Source organism: Phocoena sinus, chromosome X, assembly GCF_008692025.1.
Source record: "Phocoena sinus isolate mPhoSin1 chromosome X, mPhoSin1.pri, whole genome shotgun sequence".
Classification (NCBI taxonomy): Eukaryota; Metazoa; Chordata; class Mammalia; order Artiodactyla; family Phocoenidae; genus Phocoena; species Phocoena sinus.
In genome coordinates, this window is record NC_045784.1 from 110,511,438 (window position 1) to 110,532,624 (window position 21,187).

A 21,187-nucleotide genomic window follows, 5' to 3' on the forward strand; every position below is an offset into this window, starting at 1 on the left:
CACTGAGTTTGAGGGGCTCGGGGGACATCCAATTAACGGCAAGTTGCTGCCAGCTGGAAATTCTGGTCTGGGTCTAAGGAGAGAGGCCAGGGCTAGAGACACAGATTTGGGAGTCATCAGCGCACGAAGAGGTGAGTTGAAACTGTGGGAGCTCTTGAGCTAAGCGAAAAGGAGGGGCAGGACACACACACACACACACACACACACACACACACAGACAGAGGGAGGGGGTTTAGGGCAGAGGGAGGGGAGCGGAGGGGTTGGAGAGAGCCAGACTTGAGCTAGAGAGACAGGAAGAGGAGAGACAGAGGAAGACAGAAGGACAAGAGAGGGAGACTGAAGGCTGAGGCCCGAGGACTAAGAGTAGAGGGGAGGGGGGGCAGCGGGGAGGGAGGAAGGGAAGGAGGAGGAAAGGGAGGAGAGAGTGGAGCCTGAGGGGAAATAAGAAAGGTGAGCTAAAGGAGGGAAAGGACGGGGCAGGAGGGGTGGGAACGGGAAGAACGTTGGAGGAGAGGGGACCATGGCAGGGGAGGAGAGAGAAGAAGAGAAGCAGAGGAGAGAGGAAGACAGAGAGAGCTGGGAGAATAATAGGGGGAAGGGGAATGATGAGAAATAGAGAGAAATGGGAGAGAGAGATTGAGAGAGGAGGGGAAGGGAAAGAGAGAGATGGGTGGGGTAGGAAGAGAAAGAGGGAGGGAAGAGGAAGGGGGATAGGAGAGGGTGGCAGAGGTGAGGAGAGACCGAGGGCCAGGTTTCTGGGGTGGCAGGAGAGAAGGGCCCCAGATAGGCCAGCAGGCACTGGGTCTGGAAAGCCAGGAAAGGGGCAAGTACAACGGAAGGGCCAAAGGCAGCGGTATCCTATGCGACAGGGTCAGGAGTAGGATGAGGACCAAGGAGAGAATGGGGAGATGTGGCCCTGCTGTCCTCTCACTGACTCTCTCCCTTGTCTGCTCCCTCTGTGCCAGCCACACTGGCCTCCTGGCTCTTTTCTGATCTTAGCAGGCACCTCGTGCCTTAAGGACCTTTGCAAGGTTGTTCCTTCTGCCTGGAATGCTCTTCCCCAGATATCCACATGGCTCGCCTCTTTGCTTCCTTCAGGATGTTTAAATGTCTCCTTCTCAGCAAAGCCTACTCTGATCACGCACTTACACACTGCAGCCCATTCCACTCCCCGCCCCCGACCATCGTCCTTGCCCCTTAGCCTGTGTTATACCACCTTCTAACATACTGTAACACAGACTCATTTAACGTGTTTATTGTCCATCTCATCCCACTAGAATATAAGCTCCACGAAGGCAGAGATTTCTGGTCTTTTTTGTTAATTGTTTAATCCCCAGTACCTAGGACAGTGCCAGCACATAGTAGGTGCTCAATAACGTATTTGTTGAATGAGTAAGTGATATTGTGTTGAATATGGACAATCTCTGAAAATTGTGTAAAGGATAAATGAAACAAATTCCTGAGGTGAGTGTATTTTACTGTGGTTTACTTTCTTTGGAAAGTGGAGAACAGCATAAAATTCTGATCACTGTAGGGTTTTGTTCAGTTGAGCTTTGATGAATAAGGCTTTTAGCTAATAGGTTAATTTGAGTTTGAGGGTCTCAAGACAACCTCATTGGATAAACCTCTTTCTCTTGATGCCTCATTTTCTCTGGAAGGTGAATTGGCTGTGCAGTGGTTGTCAACAGCGAGAACCCGACATTGGCTGGTGAAGGGGGCGGTAGGTCATGGGGATGACAGACTGATAGGAAGGGACAAGGGCAGACATGTGCGGTTCTTGATGGAGCATTGTTTTCTGTTTGTTTGTGGTCAGAGCACAAGGAGTATGGCATCTGATCTGAAGGGCACTTTAAACCAGGTTAGGTATATGCATTATATCTATATAACTCCTAACTTGAAATTAGAATGAGTATTTTTGAAGGGCTTATAAAGAAAGCATGTGCTTCCTCTGGAGAGCTTAAATTGGTTATGTCACTCAAATACTTCAGTACTCATGGATTGGAGAGTTGACGAGAAAAAGATTCCCCAGTAGTCTTTCGATGCCCTGTTCATATATGGGAATGACCCCCTAATTGTAGTTGGTTAGGCTAAAAGTGTGTAGAACAATATACTGGCATCTCACTTGTCTGAAATAGATTGAATTTCCTCGAACACTCATGCATATCTGTCTTTCAGATAATTTAAAAATCACTCTAGGTGATTAACAGCATCCTCGTCTCCATCCTGAAACCTATGGATTCCTGGAAAGCTGGTGCCCCCTCATCCCCATTTGGACCTTAATTTTCCATAGCAGGCTGGCTTGTGAGAGATTGCTTTAACATTTTGGTGCTCTAATTACCTTTATTTATTTAAATGTTTCCGCATAAAAGGTGGTTAAAGCAGCTGTCCGTGTTACAAGTTTTGATTTTTGGGAGTTCTTTTTCCCCAGGGGGAGTGGCCACAGCAGGTCCTAGCTGGTGGTGAGTGGCTGTCATGATCTCTACAGCACCGCTCTACAGCGGCGTGCACAACTGGACCAGTTCTGACCGGATTCGCATGTGTGGCATCAACGAGGAGAGGTGAGGAGGCTGGGAAGGTGGCTGTTGCCGGCTTCCAGTGAGCGGTGCCTGCTCCCTAGCGAGGTAGCTGCAGCAGCGCCTGAGGGGGGACCCTGGGGAGGAGGCTGCTGGTTGTTTCTAATTTTCCTGAGATGGGCTGGGGCTGGGGCTGTGTGAGTGGCCTGCTCTGCCATGCCATCCCTGTTCAGATGAAAGTGAGGAGGCCAACAGATGACCTTTCGCCGACTAGTATTTGTCTGCTCATTAAGAACTGTCAGATTGTGGATTAAAGGGAAGCTTGGGCAATTGCAAGTTTTATTTGCTGCATCCATGTTCTGTGCTCAAGGATACGTGTATGATATTTTTGGTCCTTGATCTAAGCCTGGAAGAAAGGCGATTTTGTCATTCAGCTTTATACTGGAAACTGTTAGTGGGTATTCTGGTGATCAGCACTTTCCTGCCTCACGAGGCTAATGACGATTCGCAGTGAGATCCTTATGAAGTATCAAAGGAGGATCAAACTGCTTAACGTAGTTTTCGTATGAAATTGAGAGTTGGTGATGCTTGCCTGATCTGCGTGTGTTTTCAGTTTTCTGTTCACCAAAATACTGGGTTGACCAGGCTGTTCCATTTCCTGATCATGCCCCATATGAAGAGCACTCGAAATGGCCTTCAGATTCTACATTTGATTTTCATAACCCTTGGCCAAAGAGCTGTGTGTGATGGTTGCATTGCCTCTCCCATTTTTAGAGAAGGTATGACTCCCCCATGCTTGCTGGTTTCAATATATCGACTGTTGAAATCCAAATACATCAAGTCAGTCACCTAGAATACAGAACGATATGGCTTTTCCTGGGACTCAAGATCTGACATTTCCTTGGGGAAATCTTGGAAGTGTGTGCATGGGTGTGTGTGCATGTGGGAGAGTGTTGGTAATATTGAAGGGGAAAGGAATGGACATCTTTGTGTGTATCTACTTTCTTCTGTTCTTAACTGGAGAAGTATGTACTTGTGTGAGGTTCAGGTTAGGAGAATAGACCTTTTTATTATTTTTTTTAAAGCCATTAGCTCCTGATGGTTTAACGCTGTCTATACTGAGGAACAAGTTAGAGATGGACTTAAAAGGAATTTAATTTTAGAATATAAAAATCAAGATCAAGGAAAATAAGACAAAATTCTCAGATCTGCACGAGAAAGATATTTTCCTTTGCATATGACGTATGTCCTTAGATAATAACTAAGAGATGATCTGGGGAAGGCAGAGTGCTGGTATTGATTTGCAGGAGTATTCATTGGCAGCTAGTTATAAGTAGTTGAGACTTTGATGTAGAGATCTGGACTAGAGCCTTCAAAAAATCAATGAACAAGTTACCTTAGTTTACTGTCTATTCTAAATCCCCTCTGAAAAAGGACCAGGAAGTGGGCCCGAACCTGATTTTCCCTCCTTATGGACCTTTCTTGGGACGTTAGATTACCAAATATGCCAAGTGGTTAAGATGACCTTTTTAAAGTGTGGTCACTCCTGATCTCATCTGCCCGTTGCTGTCACCTTCCCACTACAGCCCAGGCCATGCTATAGCTGATTTCCAAACTGTGATCTCACCTTATTTAAAAACCATCTTCCTTAGCCCTTGACCACCTGTAGAACTTCGACATTTCGGGTGTAAAGCTGCATCTGGGGGTTAACTCTTAAAGTTATGTTTGAGAAGCCTGCCCGGTGCCATCAGATGCAGCTGAGGACTGTAGAAACCGGGGACAGGGGCTTTATGCTGGCCTCAGGTGGCCGACTCTAGACAAGCCTCCAGCTAAATCCCTCTGCTTGCTGCTTCCTTTCTTGTACCCATTCATGCCTTCATTCACCAAACATTTATTAAACTCAATCAGAGCAAACCAGTAGTCATGGGATATTGGTGGTAAGTGCTGTCGAGTGGCGTGTACAGGTCCCGTGGGAGTCTAGAGGCCAGAATGAAAAACTTCCTGAGGGAATACAGGAGGGCTTCCCAGAGGCAGTGGCCTTTGTGCCGGGGCTTGGGGGATGAGTAGGTGTCTCAGGTGAGGGCTGGTATTTCTCACACGGTGTGTTTGGGGGAGACCTTGGCTGGAATGAAAGCAGTCTTGGGGTGCTATGGGAAGTCTGCAGGGACTGCGATCTAAGCGAGATGTGTGCCATGTAGTTAGGACCCAACAGGAAATGAAAAAGGTCTGGTTTGACAGTGGTGCTAGCCCTTAATAATTAGGAAAACAGCCCTGAAAGGTTATGGCTGTTTCTGGTTTAAGATCAACAAAGCCTTGAGCATAACAGCCCAGGGTCATCTCTGTTGGGAAGAAAAGGTGGGATTGATTTTCAGACCTGACTGAAGCCTGCTTTGACCCCTGCTCCCTTTTCCCCGCCACCCACGCCCTCCTAATCTTGCTCGGTTGACCCTCCTCTCCCCATGCACCCCTGCCCTGCAAGCTGTCTCTGTCCCAGGCTCTTCTCTCAATGGAGCAATTTAACCTTTGCTTGGCTTTACACACCTCTCTCCTCAGAGGGTTTGAAACGTGGCCACAGGGCATTTGCCCAGAGCCTTGGGGGCTGGCACTCAGGTGTGGGTATGGCTGGAGTAGCCAGGACTGCTGTTGTCGCTGCCACCTCCAGAGTCTCTGGGCCCGTGGCTCTGCCGTTCTCTGGTGGCTGCCTTCGAAGGCAGGGTGTCTACTTTCAAGGTGACTTTATGCAGGGTGGGAGCCGAGCAAGGAGGGCCGAATATGCAGCTGAACTCCCCTTTGTATGGTCAGGACGGGGGAAATGGAAATAGTGTCTCCCCTCTGCGGTCCCTCATGTGGGGCTGGTGAAGGGGGTGGTTCCCTGCCGCTCCTTTTTCCTCGTCACCATCCTCCCCGCAAAACCGTCCCTGGCCTGGCCTAAGGCTGGGTATTGGTCTTGCTTTTCTGGGCTCTCAGGGGTTGACGTCGAAGTGTGTTTGCCCTTTCCCTCAGGCTCCCCTTCCTCGGGACCCCTGACTGCATCTCCAGCCCTGCTCTCTTCTTATGATCATTTCTGTTTGTCACCAGCAGTCACTACCAGCAGTGGAACCCTCCCACTTCTGCCAGCCTAGATACCTTTTAAAGGGAACAAGCCTTTCCCCCCCGGTTAGTCCCTTCTGGAGCCCTGAAAAGATGGGGAGAGGCCCGCGGTGATCCCCTTGCCTTTTTTGCTTCTCTTGCCCCAGGTACAATTTTGGGGTCCATCAACAGTGCCCTGTTCCAGTGGGAGGGAAGGAGTTAGTTCTTGTGGGGGTTGGTTGTGGGCGCCCTGACTGCCCTTTGGTTAGGATGGCTGGTGAGGCAGCTGCTGGCTTCTTCCCTGGCTGTTGCAGAGCTCAGGGCGAGGCTCTGAAGAAGGGGGGCAAAGCCCAAGGCAGTCTAGCTCCCCAGAGGTGCACAGAGCATTCCTGTGCTTTGCACCCTAGGAACCACATCTCAGGGTTTCTTCTGGAGCTTCATTCTTGCACCTCAGCTTTCCACTTGGCCACTCACACCATGGCTCCTGCCCCGCTGGTGTCTTCCCTAGGGCCCCTAGTTCTTGCTATAACTCAAAATACCAAACTTCCAGGGGGTGTTTGTCTTCTCTTCAACTTCACCCTCCCAGTCTGACCTTTTTTTTTTTTTTTCTTGGTCATGATATACCATTTTCTAAGATTCTTGCCCAAATTTTAGAGAAGACATTTTGAGGAGGTGAGGGTACAGTTGAGTTTTCCTCCTTTGGGAACCAGCTCTCTGGCCTTGAGCATTTTCCCTCTGCAATATACCAACTTGAATTCGGGGTCTGTAGCCTTGAAGGCTTCCTTCCCTTTGCGATGGGAGAAAATGTAGTGGTGCTGGGAGGCCAAGCAGGGAGTGGGGGAGCTGGCAGGGGATAGGATGCAAGCAAGAGCAGAAAGGTAGGAAGGAGGGTGCTGGCTTGAGCTCTCTGGTGCCCTAGAGAAGGGGAAGAGATACCCTAGAGGGAAAGAAGTCGTGCCCTTGAAATGCCCCTTGATGCTCAGTGACCTGCCTCAGATGAGTATCATTATGTGCGCTAGTAAACGTGTACCTGCTCTAGGCAAGCTCGTCAGGTGACTAGGTGATGATTTGGATTTGGAACATGAAACACAATGGGGGTGGTTATTTGTTTTAGGAAAGGGTTACCCTTATGGTACCTGCAGCCAGCTTTCCTTGTAGATCATATTTACGAGAAAAGCAGTTTGCATGCCTTTTGGGATCTTCTGTGAATTACCTCTCCCCTTCTGGCAATGCTCAGTACCTCCTGGGCGGTCACCTTGATGGATAAGCTCTAGGGACAAGGCAAAGGTGCTGGGGTCCTCCACACTCCTGGTGAGAGCCCTAGAATACACAGCCCAAAGAGGGGAGTCTAGTCAGATCAGGCTCCTTTGCAGGAACTTGAAAAGCTGGGCACAGAGGCTCCGGTTTTCAGCCTGGACCTCCCCCACCCCTAGTTCCTTGTGATTTCCCCCAAGCCACCAAGGGAAGCAAGACAGGAGGGTTTTACGGGAACCCAGGCAGGCAGGGGGCGTTCTGGGGAAGGTGGTGGTGGCCTGAAGACTAGGCCTCATGTCCCTTTTCTGGTTGTGTCTCCCATGCTAGAAGAGCACCTCTTTCTGATGAGGAGTCCACGACAGGTGACTGCCAGCACTTTGGATCTCAGGAGTTTTGTGTCAGCAGTTTTTCCAAGGTAAGGGGCCATGCAGAGCCACACGCCACCTGCCAACGGGTGGAGCTGAACTGCTCAGGCAACGTGCCCAGCCTGCCATCCCAAGAAGGGGGCCAGGAAAGGACAGGGTGTTTCCCAGGAGTTGCTGTATGTGAGACACAAATTGGCCAGCTTCTCTTTGCTTCTGCCTGGTTGGTCGAGTTGCAAAGAGGACCAGCAGTCACCTCTCCCGGGCCTCGGGACACTTGCACGATCTACAGAGAGCTCGCTAAGATGGGCACGCTGCTCTGTCGTTGCAGGTGGAGCTCACGGCAGTTGGAAGTGGCAGTAATGCCCGGGGGGCAGACCCAGATGGCAGTGCAACAGAAAAACTTGGGCACCAGTCAGAAGACAGGCCTGACGAGGCCCAGCCGAAAATGGACTATGCTGGGAATGTGGCAGAGGCAGGGGGCCCCTTGGTGCCACTGAGCAGCCCGGGAGACGGGCTCAAGCTTCCCACGTCCGACGGCCCAGAGGCCAGCAACGGCACGGCAGACTGCTCCTGGACTCCCCTCAGCACCCAAATGAGCAAACAGGTGGACTGCTCGCCAGCTGGGGCGAAGGCTTTGGACTCTCGGCAGGGTGTCGGGGAGAAGAATACTTTCATTTTGGCAACTCTAGGAACTGGCGTCCCCGTGGAGGGCACCCTGCCTCTGGTTACCACTAACTTCAGTCCGCTGCCAGCCCCCATCTGCCCCCCGGCTCCCAGTTCAGCCTCTGCCCCCCCATCTGTTCCAGATCCATTCCAGGTCCCCCTCTCTGTCCCCGCCCCGGTGCCCCATTCTGGGCTCGTTCCCATCCAGGTTGCCACTTCGGTTCCGGCCCCTTCCCCTCCCTTAGCACCAGTCCCGGCTCTGGCTCCGGCGCCACCGTCAGTGCCCACACTCATCTCTGATTCGAACCCTCTTTCGGTTTCGGCCTCAGTCTTGGTGCCCGTGCCAGCTTCTGCTCCCCCGTCGGGCCCCGTCCCCCTGTCGGCTCCGGCCCCTACCCCCATCTCAGTCCCAGTTTCAGCTCCTCCCTTGGCTCTGATCCAGGCTCCTGTGCCCCCTTCGGCTCCGACCCTGGTCCTCGCACCTGTCCCCACTCCAGTTCTGGCTCCGATGCCGTCGTCCACGCCTCCGGCAGCTCCCGCCCCTCCATCGGTGCCGATGGCCACCCCGACCCCGTCCTCTGGCCCGCCTTCTACCCCCACCCTCATCCCTGCCTTTGCTCCCACGCCGGTGCCTGCACCCACCCCAGCCCCAATCTTCACTCCAGCCCCCACGCCCATGCCGGCTGCCACGCCCACTGCCATTCCCACCTCTGCACCCATCCCGGCGTCCTTTAGTTTGAGTCGAGTGTGTTTTCCTGCAGCTCAGGCACCAGCTATGCAAAAAGTACCCCTGTCCTTTCAGCCAGGGACAGTGCTGACCCCGAGCCAGCCGCTGGTCTATATCCCGCCTCCAAGTTGTGGGCAGCCACTCAGCGTGGCCACACTGCCAACCACCCTGGGAGTCTCCTCCACCCTTACACTCCCTGTCCTGCCATCCTACCTGCAGGACAGGTGTCTCCCTGGGGTGCTGGCCTCCCCAGAGCTGCGGTCTTACCCATATGCATTTTCTGTGGCCCGGCCTCTGACTTCGGAGTCCAAGCTGGTCTCTCTGGAGGTGAACAGGCTCCCCTGCGCTTCCCCATCCAGCAGCACCAGCACCCAGCCTGCACCCGATGGGGTCCCCGGGCCTTTGGCAGATACTTCCCTCTCCACTGCTTCTGCCAAGGTGCTTCCACCACCACAGCCTCTGCTGCCAGCCCCCAGCGTGAGCTCAGCCCCACCGCATCCTGCCAAGATGCCAGGTGGCAACGAGCAACAAACAGAAGGGACTTCCGTCACTTTCTCTCCCCTCAAGTCACCTCCACAGCTGGAGCGAGAGATGGCCTCTCCGCCCGAGTGCAGCGAGATGCCCCTGGACCTCTCCTCCAAGTCCAACCGGCAGAAGCTCCCATTGCCGAACCAGCGCAAGACGCCTCCCATGCCCGTGTTGACCCCCGTGCACACCAGCAGCAAGGCCCTCCTCTCCACGGTCCTGTCTAGGTCCCAGCGCACGACCCAGGCTGCCGGCAGCAATGTCACCTCATGCCTGGGCTCCACTTCCTCGCCCTTCGTCATCTTTCCTGAGATCGTGAGGAACGGGGACCCAAGCACCTGGGTGAAGAACTCCACTGCGCTGATCAGCACCATTCCCGGCACCTACGTGGGAGTGGCCAACCCAGTGCCTGCATCCCTCCTGCTGAACAAAGACCCCAACCTGGGCCTCAACCGAGACCCCCGTCATCTCCCCAAGCAGGAGCCCATCTCCATCATCGATCAAGGAGAGCCCAAGAGCACTGGTGCCCCCTGTGGCAAGAAGGGCAGCCAGGCTGGGACTGAGGGACAGCCAAGCACAGTGAAGCGTTACACCCCAGCCCGCATCGCCCCTGGGCTGCCGGGCTGCCAAACCAAGGAGCTCTCCCTCTGGAAGCCCACAGGGCCAGCAAATATTTACCCACGGTGTTCAGTCAATGGGAAACCCACCAGCACCCAGGTCCTGCCTGTTGGCTGGTCACCATACCACCAGGCGTCTCTGCTTTCTATCGGCATTTCCAGTGCCGGGCAGCTGACCCCCAGCCAGGGGGTGCCCATCAGGCCCACCAGCGTCGTTTCTGAGTTTTCTGGTGTGCCATCCCTTGGCCCTAGTGAGGCTGTGCATGGACTTCCCGAGGGGCAGCCACGGCCCGGGGGCCCCTTTGCTCCAGAGCAGGACACGGGCACCAAGAACAAAACTTGCCGGATTGCTGCCAAGCCTTACGAGGAACAAGTGAACCCTGTCCTCCTGACGCTCAGCCCTCAGACAGGGACCCTGGCACTGTCTGTGCAGCCTAGCAGTGGGGACCTGAGAGTGAATCAGGGGCCTGAGGAATCAGAGAGCCACCTCTGCCCCGACAGCACTCCTAAGCTGGAAGGCCCCCAGGGGGCTTGCGGCCTGAAGCTGGCAGGAGACACGAAGCCTAAGAACCAAGTGCTGGCCACCTATATGTCCCATGAGCTGGTCCTGGCCACCCCCCAGAACCTGCACAAGATGCCCGAGCTGCCTTTGCTACCTCATGACAGCCGCCCCAAGGAAATCATCTTGGACGTGGTCCCAAGCGGCAAGAGGGCCTCCAGCACAGACCTTGCACAGCTCGGAAGCCAGGTGGACCTGGGGCGGGTGAAAATGGAGAAGGTGGATGGTGATGTGGTCTTCAATTTAGCCACCTGCTTCCGGGCCGATGGCCTCCCAGCAGCTACCCAGAGGGGCCAAGCTGAAGTGCGGAGTAAGGCTGGGCAGGCTCGAGTGAAACAGGAAAGTGTAGGTGTCTTTCCTTGCAAGAACAAGTGGCAGCCAGACTCGGTGGTGACCGATGGGGTGACCGAACCTCTGCCGCCCAAGAAAATGAAGTGCAGCAAAGAGAAGAATGGAGAGGAGCAGCAGCCACAAGCCAAGATTATGGTCCGCAGTTCCCTTGGACCCAAGGTGAGTGCTGGGCTGAGGTTGAGGGCCGGGCCGAGACCCCAGCGGTCTGCTTTGTCCTGCAGACGTCAACCTCGTGCAGCGTTCTTTAATTTATCTATCTATATATCTATCTATTTATTTATGGCTCCTTTGGGTCTTTGTTGCTGCGCGCGGGCTTTCTCTAGTCGCGGTGAGCGAGGGCTACTCTTCGTTGCAGCGCACACGCTTCTCATTGCGTTGGCTTCTCTTTTTGCGGAGCACGGGCTCTAGGTGCGCGGGCTTCAGTAGTTGTGGCACGTGGGCTCAGTAGTTGTGGCTTGCGAGCTCTAGAGCTCAGGCTCAGTAGTTGTGGCACACGGGCTTAGTTGCTCTGCGGCATGTGGGATCTTCCCGGATCAGGGATCGAACCCGTGTCCCCTGCACTGGCAGGCGGATTCTTAACCACTGTGCCATCAGGGAAGCCCTCGTGCAGTGTTCTTGAGTAGCTCTGTGAACTGAACTGATTGGAAGGCTTGTGTAAAGTGAATCATGACCCTTACCAAGTAACATTCTCCATATATGGTGTTTTAGCGTGGGGAGGGGTGGGCTTCTATTTTGTAGATGTGGGAAATGATTCGGTCCCTGAGGCTAGGAAAGCCATTGTCCCAGATGAGGTTGGAAAGTGGAAGAATACCATACGATATGGGGAGGGAAATCAATTAATAACAGGCCCTTCCTTGCATGGCCATTCTTCCTTTTCCTCTTCTAAGATGACTGCTGGCCTTGAGAGCTTAGGGTCCAGGGAGGCAAGGGGCCTTTGACAAGGTTGTTCTCTGCACCACCGGGGTAAGCCTGCTTAGGATTTGCTTGGAGTTTTGTGGGGCTCAAGCCAATTCAGCTTCTGGGCTTATCCACCAGTTTCCTTTCCCCCTAATGCTTGGGGTGGCAGCTGTGGGTTTCAGCCCATTGGGAATTTGGTGTCCAAGGCAGATGGGCATCTAGGTCTGGGTTCTTAATAGGCTAAGGATGATGGCAGGGTTCTAGGCAAAAAGGTGGGCTAAGAGGACTTGGCCTGAATCCAGTGTTCCTCCAAAGAGGATCTGAAGGACACTAGTGATCAAGGAGATTCTTGAAGCAGTTGAGGATAGATAGGGCTTATTCAAAATATGGAGCAATTTGAGGTTATGTTAACAGCCTTCAGATTGGATGTTGAATAGATTTCTAGCCTGAGCACTATGAATTTGTTTGTGGCAGAAGCTCTTAGTCTTTTTTGGACCATAGAGCACTTTGGGAAGCTGATGAGAGCTGTGAACCCTGTCCCCTGAAACATGACCTCAGAACTTTGCCCATAATTTCAAGGGGCTCACGGACCCAACCCACTCCCCAAAGCCCACCCATGTACTCCAGGTTAAGAACCCTGGGAGTAGAGTTTGGGTGGGTTTTTCTCAGTGACCCCATGACCACCTCAGTACGGCAGAGACATGCCAAGTAGGAACATGGGTCACTAAACAGTACAGCATATGTCTAGCGTTTGCTCAGGTGACTGCAATCTGCTCTTGGTGGTAATAATAATAGTTCATGTCATTATAGTTGTTACCGTTTGTTGAATTCCTACTACATACCAAGTGCTTTCTACGTATGTTATCTGACTTAATCCTTCAAATAACCCTATGAGGTGAACACTATACCCAATTCACAGATAAGAAAATGAGTAAGTTACCCAGAGTTACACAGCTACTAAATGACAGAAGTGGAACTCAAGCTCCAGTCTTATTGGCTCTGAAGTTCACGTTCTAAAACAACTATACCCCAATTTAAAAAAATTAAAAGAAAAAGAGAAAAATAAAGTTCATGTTCATCTTGAGCTATGCCACACTATCTTCCACTCTGCTTATGTATAGCTGTTTCACTGACCATTTAGCAAGTGTTTGTTGAGCGGCTACTATGTGCCAGTCCTTCCCAGGCAGTGGGAATACATCTTCAGGAGGACAGTACAGCATTTTGGTGAGGAGTATGCTTTCTGGAGCCAGGCACAGTGCCTGAGTTTGAATCCTGGTTCTACTTCTTCCTAGCTATGTGATATCAGTCAAGTTACTTCATCTCTCTCGCCCTCAGTTTCCTCATCTATACAATGAGACAGTGATAGTACCTACTCATAGGGCTGTGTAAAGATTAAATGAAATGATGATGTGAAATGTCCAGAATGGGCAAATTGACAGAGACAGAAAGTAGATTAGTAGTTGCCTAAGGCTGGCGGGGATGAGGAATTGGAGAGTGACGGCTTAATGGGTACAGGGTTTCTTTCTATTTGGGGTGATGAAAGAGTTCTAGAACTAGATAGTGATGATCCTTACACATTTCTGTGATTGTATTAAAAACAGTTGAATAATAAACGTAAATAAGTGTATGATATATCTCAGTAAGTTATATGTCAACAAAGCTATTGTTAAAAAAAGATAAAATGAAGTGATATGTGTAAATGCTTAGAACAGTGCCTGGCACATAGTAAGTGCTCAGGAAGTGTCAGTGGCTGCTGTTGATATCATTAGTATTACAAATAGGATAGACCCTCATGGAGCTTATGTCTTGCAGGCGACTCGCTGACAGGCAGGCACTGCCCCTTCCTATATTAGATGAACAGTTCACTGGGCCCACTGACAGATGCAGAGGGCAGAGAATAAAGTCACAGCATCAGGAGCCTTGAAGCAGCCCTTGGCAGCTGCCTGTAATGATTTAGTAAATGTCCATTTTTCCGGAAAGCAAATAACTTAGATCTTTCTTTTCTTATGTTCCATTTTCCCGAGAAAGAAACCATTGATAAGCAAAACTAAAATCAGGGGTCACCTCTCCACCTCTCCACAGTGCCGGAAGCCCAGTCTCCAGGGTATGGCCCCTTTCAGGGTATGGCCAAGAATCAGAATACTCTCTGTAGTGTATACAGCAGTAGGAGTATAATGTTATGTACATGAAACTTATATAATGTTATAAACCAATGTTACCTCAATAAAAAAATTAAATAAAAAAAATTTAAAAAAAGAATCAGTCTCCTGTCTCCTACACCACCTGCCCCAAGGCCGTGCGGAATCCTGAAGGACCTTCTGAGTCATCAGCAAAGAAAGTTCTGCTTCATCTGGTGCTGGTTGTCTTCTCATCTTTTGGAAAGTTCTTTGGAAAACCCTTCAAAACTCTGTTAACCAGAACATTCATCTTACATGGTCTCTTCATCACTGCAACTTTTTGCCTAAGTTGGAGTGTGCGATATATTTTTACTCTGAGTGTTGCCCTTGCAGAACATACAGACACAGATCCCTTCTAGATGTTCTGTTTTACTTGTTTTTGTCTCTCTTAGGAAGTAAAAGTTAATGGTCTGTACTTGAAAGAGCCAGCTAAAAATGATATTCAGAAATAAATACGACATGTTCAAATTGACATGCACTGAACTTTATTCCGCCTGACTTGAGGTAGTTGTTCTGTGGCCATACCTGAAGGTCACACTTTAAGCAGCAGTTGCCCATCTTCCTCTTTCCTTCCCATTTCTTTCTTTCTCCTAACACTTTGGTTTATAGGAACTGGCAGCAACTAAAGGGAGAAACTGAATTTTCAGCTCAGCCCTCTGCTGAATAAGAAGCAGGAGTTCATGGGATAGCAGGAGTCCCTGGAATTTGATGGGGAATGGTGGCTCTATGGAGACATATTCCCCCCGCCCCCACGCCGGAAAAATGTTGCGTCAGTAAGACATCTGCCATCCCCTTAGCTGGAGCTGGACCGTGATAACCTTTTAGAATGTGGCGTGCGGGTCTGCTTAGGGGGAAAACAACTCTTCCTTTCTTCCTAGGGCCCGCTGTCATTGTTAAAATGTTTTGCTTACTCTGCACTCCTTGGATACTACAATACTAGAAATCCCTACCTTGCCCTATTTCTTGTTGGGTGGCGTGGAGAGATCTCAAAGCTTGTGAGGATGTGTGACTGCTAGGCTCAAGAGTGTCCTTGCAATGTGTAAGCACAACCACTGTGCCTACCGCATGCGCCGGGCAGTAGGTATGAGTGGGGATGACCAAAACCAGTGGAGGACACAAGTGAGGGAGAAGAGGAGTGAGAGCTGAGGTGAAGAGGCCCGGGATGGGCGCTAGGAGCCCTGGGTCTTAGTCCTAGCTCAGCCGTTTTCTCACTGCAGGCACAGAGCAGCTAACTTGCAGGTTTGCCTGGTCCCGGACGGCCCCTGAGCAAGTGGACACCTTGGGCTGTGTTGCCCTGGACAAATCATTTAACCTCTTATCTTGGAGGCTCAGTTTCCTCGTCTGTTCAAGGGTGTGATATTAGCTTTTCCTCTCTGGGTTGTTGGGAAGAACAAATCGAATATTAGAGAGAGTGTTTGGAAAAGGTGAAAGGGCCTCAGAGTGTAAAGGGTCATTATTGAAAATGCCTGGGCCTTTTCGGTGTCTTTCCTAAGTACGGGGAGATTGGAATTGCTGCCGTGGTAGACGACTCTTCTTGCCTTAGTTGAATCTTTTTTCTGGTATTAATCTACATGTGCAAATAGATAATTTTTCTTGAGTTGGCCCATATGAGAATTAGTTTCAGTTGTTGGTGTCAGTACTATTCACAGTGAAGTTATTTGAACAATGTAGTCATCCAACTTGCAGAAGAGGCATTTTTGTTTTCTGTCCATCTCTCTATTGCTGTTCGGATATAGAGAGTATGGGGCCTGACTTTGCACCTTTTCAAATGACTTTGGGTGTTTATTCGGCTTGTGAATGCAGACTCTGTGGACGTGTTTCAAATGATGGGGTATGGATGTCTGTGGGGATTAGCTAGGGCACTGGATTCAGTCCAAAAAGCCTCTGTAGCCCACTGTGGAAGGCAGCGGGCGGCCCCTTCCCCCAGCCTCCACGTGGGAAGCTCGTGTCCGTGTGTCAGGGCACAGGGCTCAACATTAAGAGAGCTTTCTTAAGAGGTGAAACTGACCTCAGACCTGACTCTCTCCACCTCTCCACAGTGCCGGAAGCCACCTAGTGACCCCCAGGAACCCACCAAGAAAAGCCCCAGGGGGGCTTCAGATTCAGGAAAAGAGCACAATGGAGTCAGGGTAAAGCACAAGCACCGGAAGCCAACAAAGCCGGAGTTCCAGTCTCCAGGAAAACGAGCCGATGGCCACGAGGAAGGTAGGCCCCGCGGGTCCTGGCCCTCTTGATGGGCTGCAGAGGGATCCCTATGGCGGGTGGGGGGGGAGGGGCTCTGAAACTGACCAGGAAAGTGAGACTTCCTCACTGTGGGAGAAAGATATAATTTGGAAAAAATATTTATTTATTTATTTGTTTGGCTGTGCCGGGTCTTAGTTGCGGCACACGGGATCTTCGTGCGGCGTGCGGGATCTAGTTCCCTGACCAGGGATTGAACCCGGGCCCCCTGCATTGGAAGCATGGAGTCTTAGCCACTGCACCAGCAGGGAAGTCCCAGGAGGAAGATATAATTGACACCTCTGAAATCTAAGCAGAGGGAGAAGGGAGACGGGAGTGGGGGCTTAATGCTGCTCACCCTGGTTGCTAGAATAAGGCACACTCTGAAGTGGTGCTTTTCAGACAGACAAGAGTCAGTCCTACAGAAGAGTAGCCAACCTATTACCCTGAAGTGGGTCTAGGCTCAGGGAAGAAATGGGTTTAATGAGGATTAAGACCAAATGGGGGTTATTTACACTGTTTTGTCTACCTTTGGTATATTTGGAAACTCCCATTATAAAAGTTAAAAATTAATAGCTAGCTAGCTAGAAGGGTTGGAGGAGTCCTAAACCCTTATTATTTAGGGACACACAGGATGTTTGGGTTGGGGAGGTGTGTATGTAACCCGTATGCTCTGCCACTAATAGTTCCTTGGCGCCCTCAGCAGAGAGAAGCCCGCGTATTCCTGCCCATAGTAGCTGGTGTTCGTAGCCTTGCCTGTCTGATGTGACCTGCCTCTTTCTAGTCTGTTCCTATATAGCAGTTTTCCGCCGTCCGCCGCTCCCTGCTCCCATCTTCCTGCCTTGCTCAATCCTCTACGATTCATGGAGGTTACCCTTCTCTGGGACCTGCTCCAGCTCAGTTATAACGTTGTGGAGGCGCAGCAGCCTCACAGTCATCCAGACAACCGGGCCTTCCACTTTGTGGCGTGCTGGCGAATCGATGCCGTGCACTGCCTTTTTTGGTGTCAGCAAAAATGACCCAACTCCCAGTTTTCAAAAACCACCGGGAAAAGCTCCTTCTCTAAAAGAGATATGTAGGTGATAGCAGCATAAGGGAAATTAATAAATGTAATGCAGGGAGAACACAAACCCTCCCTTGAGTTCTCCATTTGAGCCTCTCGGGTTGGGAGGGTGGGGGAGGCTTTCCTGTCCTGAGACTCTGATTGTGATATCTCTGCCTTCTGCTCTCAAACCACACACCACTCCAGGTTCCTTGGAGAAGAAGGCAAAGAGCAGTTTCCGTGACTTCATCCCCGTGGTCCTGAGCACCCGGACGCGCAGTCAGTCTGGTGAGTGAGTCTGAGGCTGAGGCCCATCTTGGCACTTCTCTGCAGAGAGGTAGAAGTCTGGTCGAGCGACCTTGCCATTGGCCCAGGTGGAGAGTTGGGAATTTGATTCACCGTGCCAAGATGCCCAGCTCCTTGCAGAGACGAGAGAGCCCAGGGTAGGAGCTGGGTCGTTGCCCACGATTTTAGGATGATTTACTTAGCTTTTCGTAACAGGGATTTGACATCTCTTGTTGGCAGCCAGTGGTGGAAAGAGGAAAGGCCTGTGCCACTCAGGAAAACTGGTTCTACTCCAGGCTTTGGCATCTCGTGATTTTGGGGGCCAGTCTCTGGCACAGACATTTAACCTTTGGGCCTCTGTCCTCTTGCCCTGTGTGCCAGGTATCCAAATTGGAAATGGTCACTGAGTCGTCAGGGCCAGCAGAATCACCTCTGGTCCCCTGAACTTGTATTGGTCAACCCCCAGGGTCTAAAAAAGGATAGCCCTTTCTAGCTACTACTGTTGCCTGCTAGCCTCCAAGTTGGTACTTAGTGCTAGAAATGGTTGCCCCGGTTCACCCAGATTTCCATGCAAAGTGGATGGAATGGGGAAGCAGGGCACAGTGTAAACTCAGTTATCTGACATTCTATTAACGGGCACCTCAGCACGTGGAGAGCGCGGTGGTAATTGGGGCTTGTAATGACAGCCTGGAGGCCTCGAAAAATCCTGAAGTGTCCTCTGAATCATCAAAGAGCGATTACATTACAGCCGTTCCCATTTCAGTGTTAAACACATTGTAGTGTATTTGATTCTTTGGAAATTGGTGATCCCTGTGTGATCTCTATGGTGATTCGTGTTAACCAGAATATTAGATTAACTAGAACACTTCGTTCCCTGCCTAGTCTGTATAATGGAAAGTTTCCTGGATATTTGCTGTCTTTAAGCGGTCTGACTGACTGACTTGAAGCTTTGGTCAAGAGCCGCTGCCACCCTGTTGGCCTCGAACCTTTTCTTTGTTTTTTGGCTGCACAGCTCGGCTTGTGGAATCTTAGTTCCCCAGCCAGGGGTTGAACCTGGGCCCTTGGCGGTGAAAGCGCGGAGTCCTAACCACTGGACCACCAGGGAATTCCCTCGAACCATTTCTTTATTCTGCTGACCTCGCTTGGGTTTGGGGATTGTCGAGTTAATAGCCGGGCCTCGGGAGAAAGATGGTGGTATCTCAGAGCTGCTTCTGAGAAAGATGTCAGACCTCCTGGATCACTAAACCGGGCCCGTTTAGGACTGTGTTTGTTGTTAGCAGAATTGAAGGCAGGCGTGGGGAGGAAAATGGCGTCTTGGCCGGGTGGCAGAGGAGGGTAGGAAAGGTCCCATCATCCTGGGGTGGTGAGGAGAGGAGGGGGAAGTGCCTGCGCAACGGTGAGGAACAGCTGCAGCGGGGGCAGGGGGTGGAGCTGGGGAGAAAGCTCCACCCCTGGACTCTTGGCTGCTCAGTAGGAGGTGGGGTCAATGAAGGGAAGAGGGCCTGGCTGTGGGCGGGACTAACGCAGGCTGTGTCACAGGAAAGGGGCTCCTTCTTGCTTCACTCTTCCTGAGACTCTTTGGTGACAGCTCTGCTTGCCCAGGGTGGCTCTGTCAGCAAGATTGGGGGGTCACATAGTGAGCATGGGCGGGAGCGCCATGTCAGTCTGCCCTCCCTCACCCTCTACTAAACCCTGTGGCCCTTTCCTGCCCCTCAGACAAGTCTTGGCACCTTATAAGCACTAAGTAAGAGTTTGTGGAATGAATGAAAGTGGCAGGGCAGCGTGGATGAGGAAGGGTGTGTGGTTTGGATACTTGATAGCTGTGTAATATATTGGACTCTGTAAAGCGCTTAAGGGTGAATTATCTCATTTGAGCCCCAGAACAGTCCTGTGAGGTCAGTAAGGCAGAGAACAGTATTCTCATTTTATAGACGAGGAGACAGAAGTGAAGGAACTTTCTGAGAGCATACAGCCAATAACTGGCAGAGCCTGAACTCGAACCCAGACCTTCAAACTCCTAATCCAGGGCACTTGCTTCGACACCGTACTCTTGGTCCTTTGAAGAGGTACCTGACCGTCCTCTGTACATCCCGTCCACAGGAAGCATCTGTAGCTCCTTTGCTGGCATGGCAGACAGTGACATGGGAAGCCAGGAAGTCTTCCCCACCGAGGAGGAAGAGGAGGTGACCCCCACCCCGGCCAAGCGTCGAAAGGTGAGAAAGACCCAACGGGACACCCAGTATCGCAGCCACCATGCCCAGGACAAGACCCTGCTGAGCCAGGGCCGCAGGCACCTGTGGCGAGCCCGAGAGATGCCCTGGAGGACAGAGGCTGCCCGGCAGATGTGGGACACCAACGAGGAGGAGGAGGAAGACGAGGAGGAGGGCCTGGTGAAGAGGAAGAAACGGAGACGGCAGAAGAGCCGAAAATACCAGACTGGGGAGTACCTGACTGAACAAGAAGAAGAGCAGCGGCGGAAAGGGAGAGCAGGTAAGGCCGGCCGGGGGCTGCTGCCCCAGGGAGCTGCTGCCCCCCGTCCCCAAACCACAGTGACTCTGGCTTCTGGGGACCCTCGGGCATCTTGGGTGTTCCCACCTCTGCCTCCTCTACGCCAGCCAAAGGCCTCTGCACCCAGAGAAACATGGTGCTATGAGCTCCAGCTGCCAGAGGGGGTCACTCAACTCCAGTCCCGAGGTCTTGGCTTGGGGTTGAGATTGAATGACATTGGACTGACCTACAGGTGAGCTGAGGACATGTAGCCCCGAGCTCTCCAATTTTTTATAAAAGTCTGGACCTGTGGGCAAGGCCACAGTGACGTCCTTGGTGTGGGACAACTCAATACCAGGGAGTTCTCTGGTTGGCTTGAGGGAGTCGGGTCTTTTGGGAGGTTGGGTTTTCTCTCCTAGAATCCTGGCTTCAAGAAGAAAGAGGGTGTTGGCTGCCTTTCCTGGGATACCTCCAGCCCCTAAACTAAAAAGAAGCACAATGGTTTCCTCAACCCAACAGAAGAACTTCAAGTAGAAGCGGGCACAACTTGGCTTTCTTGGTTAAAGCCACAAAGGTCATTAAGAGGCAGAGTGAAGCTTTCAGATGACATCATTTTTGTCGGACCTGCAGGCATCATTTTTGTTGGAAAAGCAGGCAGCCCAAGGAGAAAACACCAGGCTTTGGCCACGTTAGACGCTATAATATGTAATCACGGAGGCACAGACCGTCACCAAGGCTAATCTCAGTCTGTTGGGCTAAGCGCTCTTCGGGCCCATTCCTATAGTGGATTTCTAGATGAGCAAAAAGCACATCTCTGGGTTCAGTGAGAACACCTCTGTCTCTCACTCTCTTTCTCTGACCTCTGCCCTTGAAACAACAATTGATTGGCTCCCATAATGTATTCATCCTGAGCTGCTGGTAAATGTCTGCAGTCTCCATATTAGTGAAAACTGAATGACCACATCTGAGTGGGTAGTAGATTCTGGGTTTGCTATAATGCAAAGAAGGCTAAACCTCATTTCCAGCTCTGTTTAAGTAGAGATATATACAATACCTATTCCTACACTTAAGAGAGTGATCGAGCCAATTTTCATCAACCGTGTGAGAGAGTGGAGATGATTTTCCCAGTCTTCTGCCCTAGCCATATGGATTGGTCAGGAATGAGTTGTCAAGCAGTTGGCCTCAGCCACTTGTGTTAGGATGAAGAGGAGCTTTTGTATCACCCAGTCTTCTCTAATGAGATCTGGTTTCCTAGAAGCTTGGAAGCTTCTTATGGAACTTATCGGCTTTTGGAACCAGAAGGACCTTCGAGATTACCTGGCCCAGTTTTCCACTCAATGCGGAGATCTCCACAGCACTCTTGACGGGCAGCCTCAACCACCTCCAGGAGTATGGGAGCGCCACTCAGCAAGGCATCCTGCTTGTTGTGGAGGCAG

At 51.3% G+C, this 21,187-nt stretch overlaps 1 protein-coding gene across 10 annotated transcripts in view; it reads left to right on the forward strand.

Moving 5' to 3' along the window:
- The window catches only part of BCORL1 (BCL6 corepressor like 1), a 61,420-nt gene that overhangs the window by 17,174 nt on the left and 23,059 nt on the right, over positions 1-21,187 (forward strand). For 7 of the 10 annotated variants that reach the window (XM_032620206.1, XM_032620204.1, XM_032620205.1 and 4 more), the window contains 6 exons: positions 2,429-2,558; positions 7,164-7,251; positions 7,530-10,802; positions 15,757-15,922; positions 17,187-17,267; positions 19,365-19,754. In XM_032620206.1, the coding sequence (XP_032476097.1) occupies positions 2,473-2,558; positions 7,164-7,251; positions 7,530-10,802; positions 15,757-15,922; positions 17,187-17,267; positions 19,365-19,754 (4,084 nt within the window). In that variant the 5' untranslated portion in view covers positions 2,429-2,472. Of the gene's footprint in view, positions 1-772; positions 1,465-2,428; positions 2,559-5,591; positions 5,750-7,163; positions 7,252-7,529; positions 10,803-15,756; positions 15,923-17,186; positions 17,268-19,364; positions 19,755-21,187 lie in introns of those variants that run through there. The other 3 variants (XM_032620212.1, XM_032620209.1, XM_032620213.1) reach the window with 3 other exon arrangements.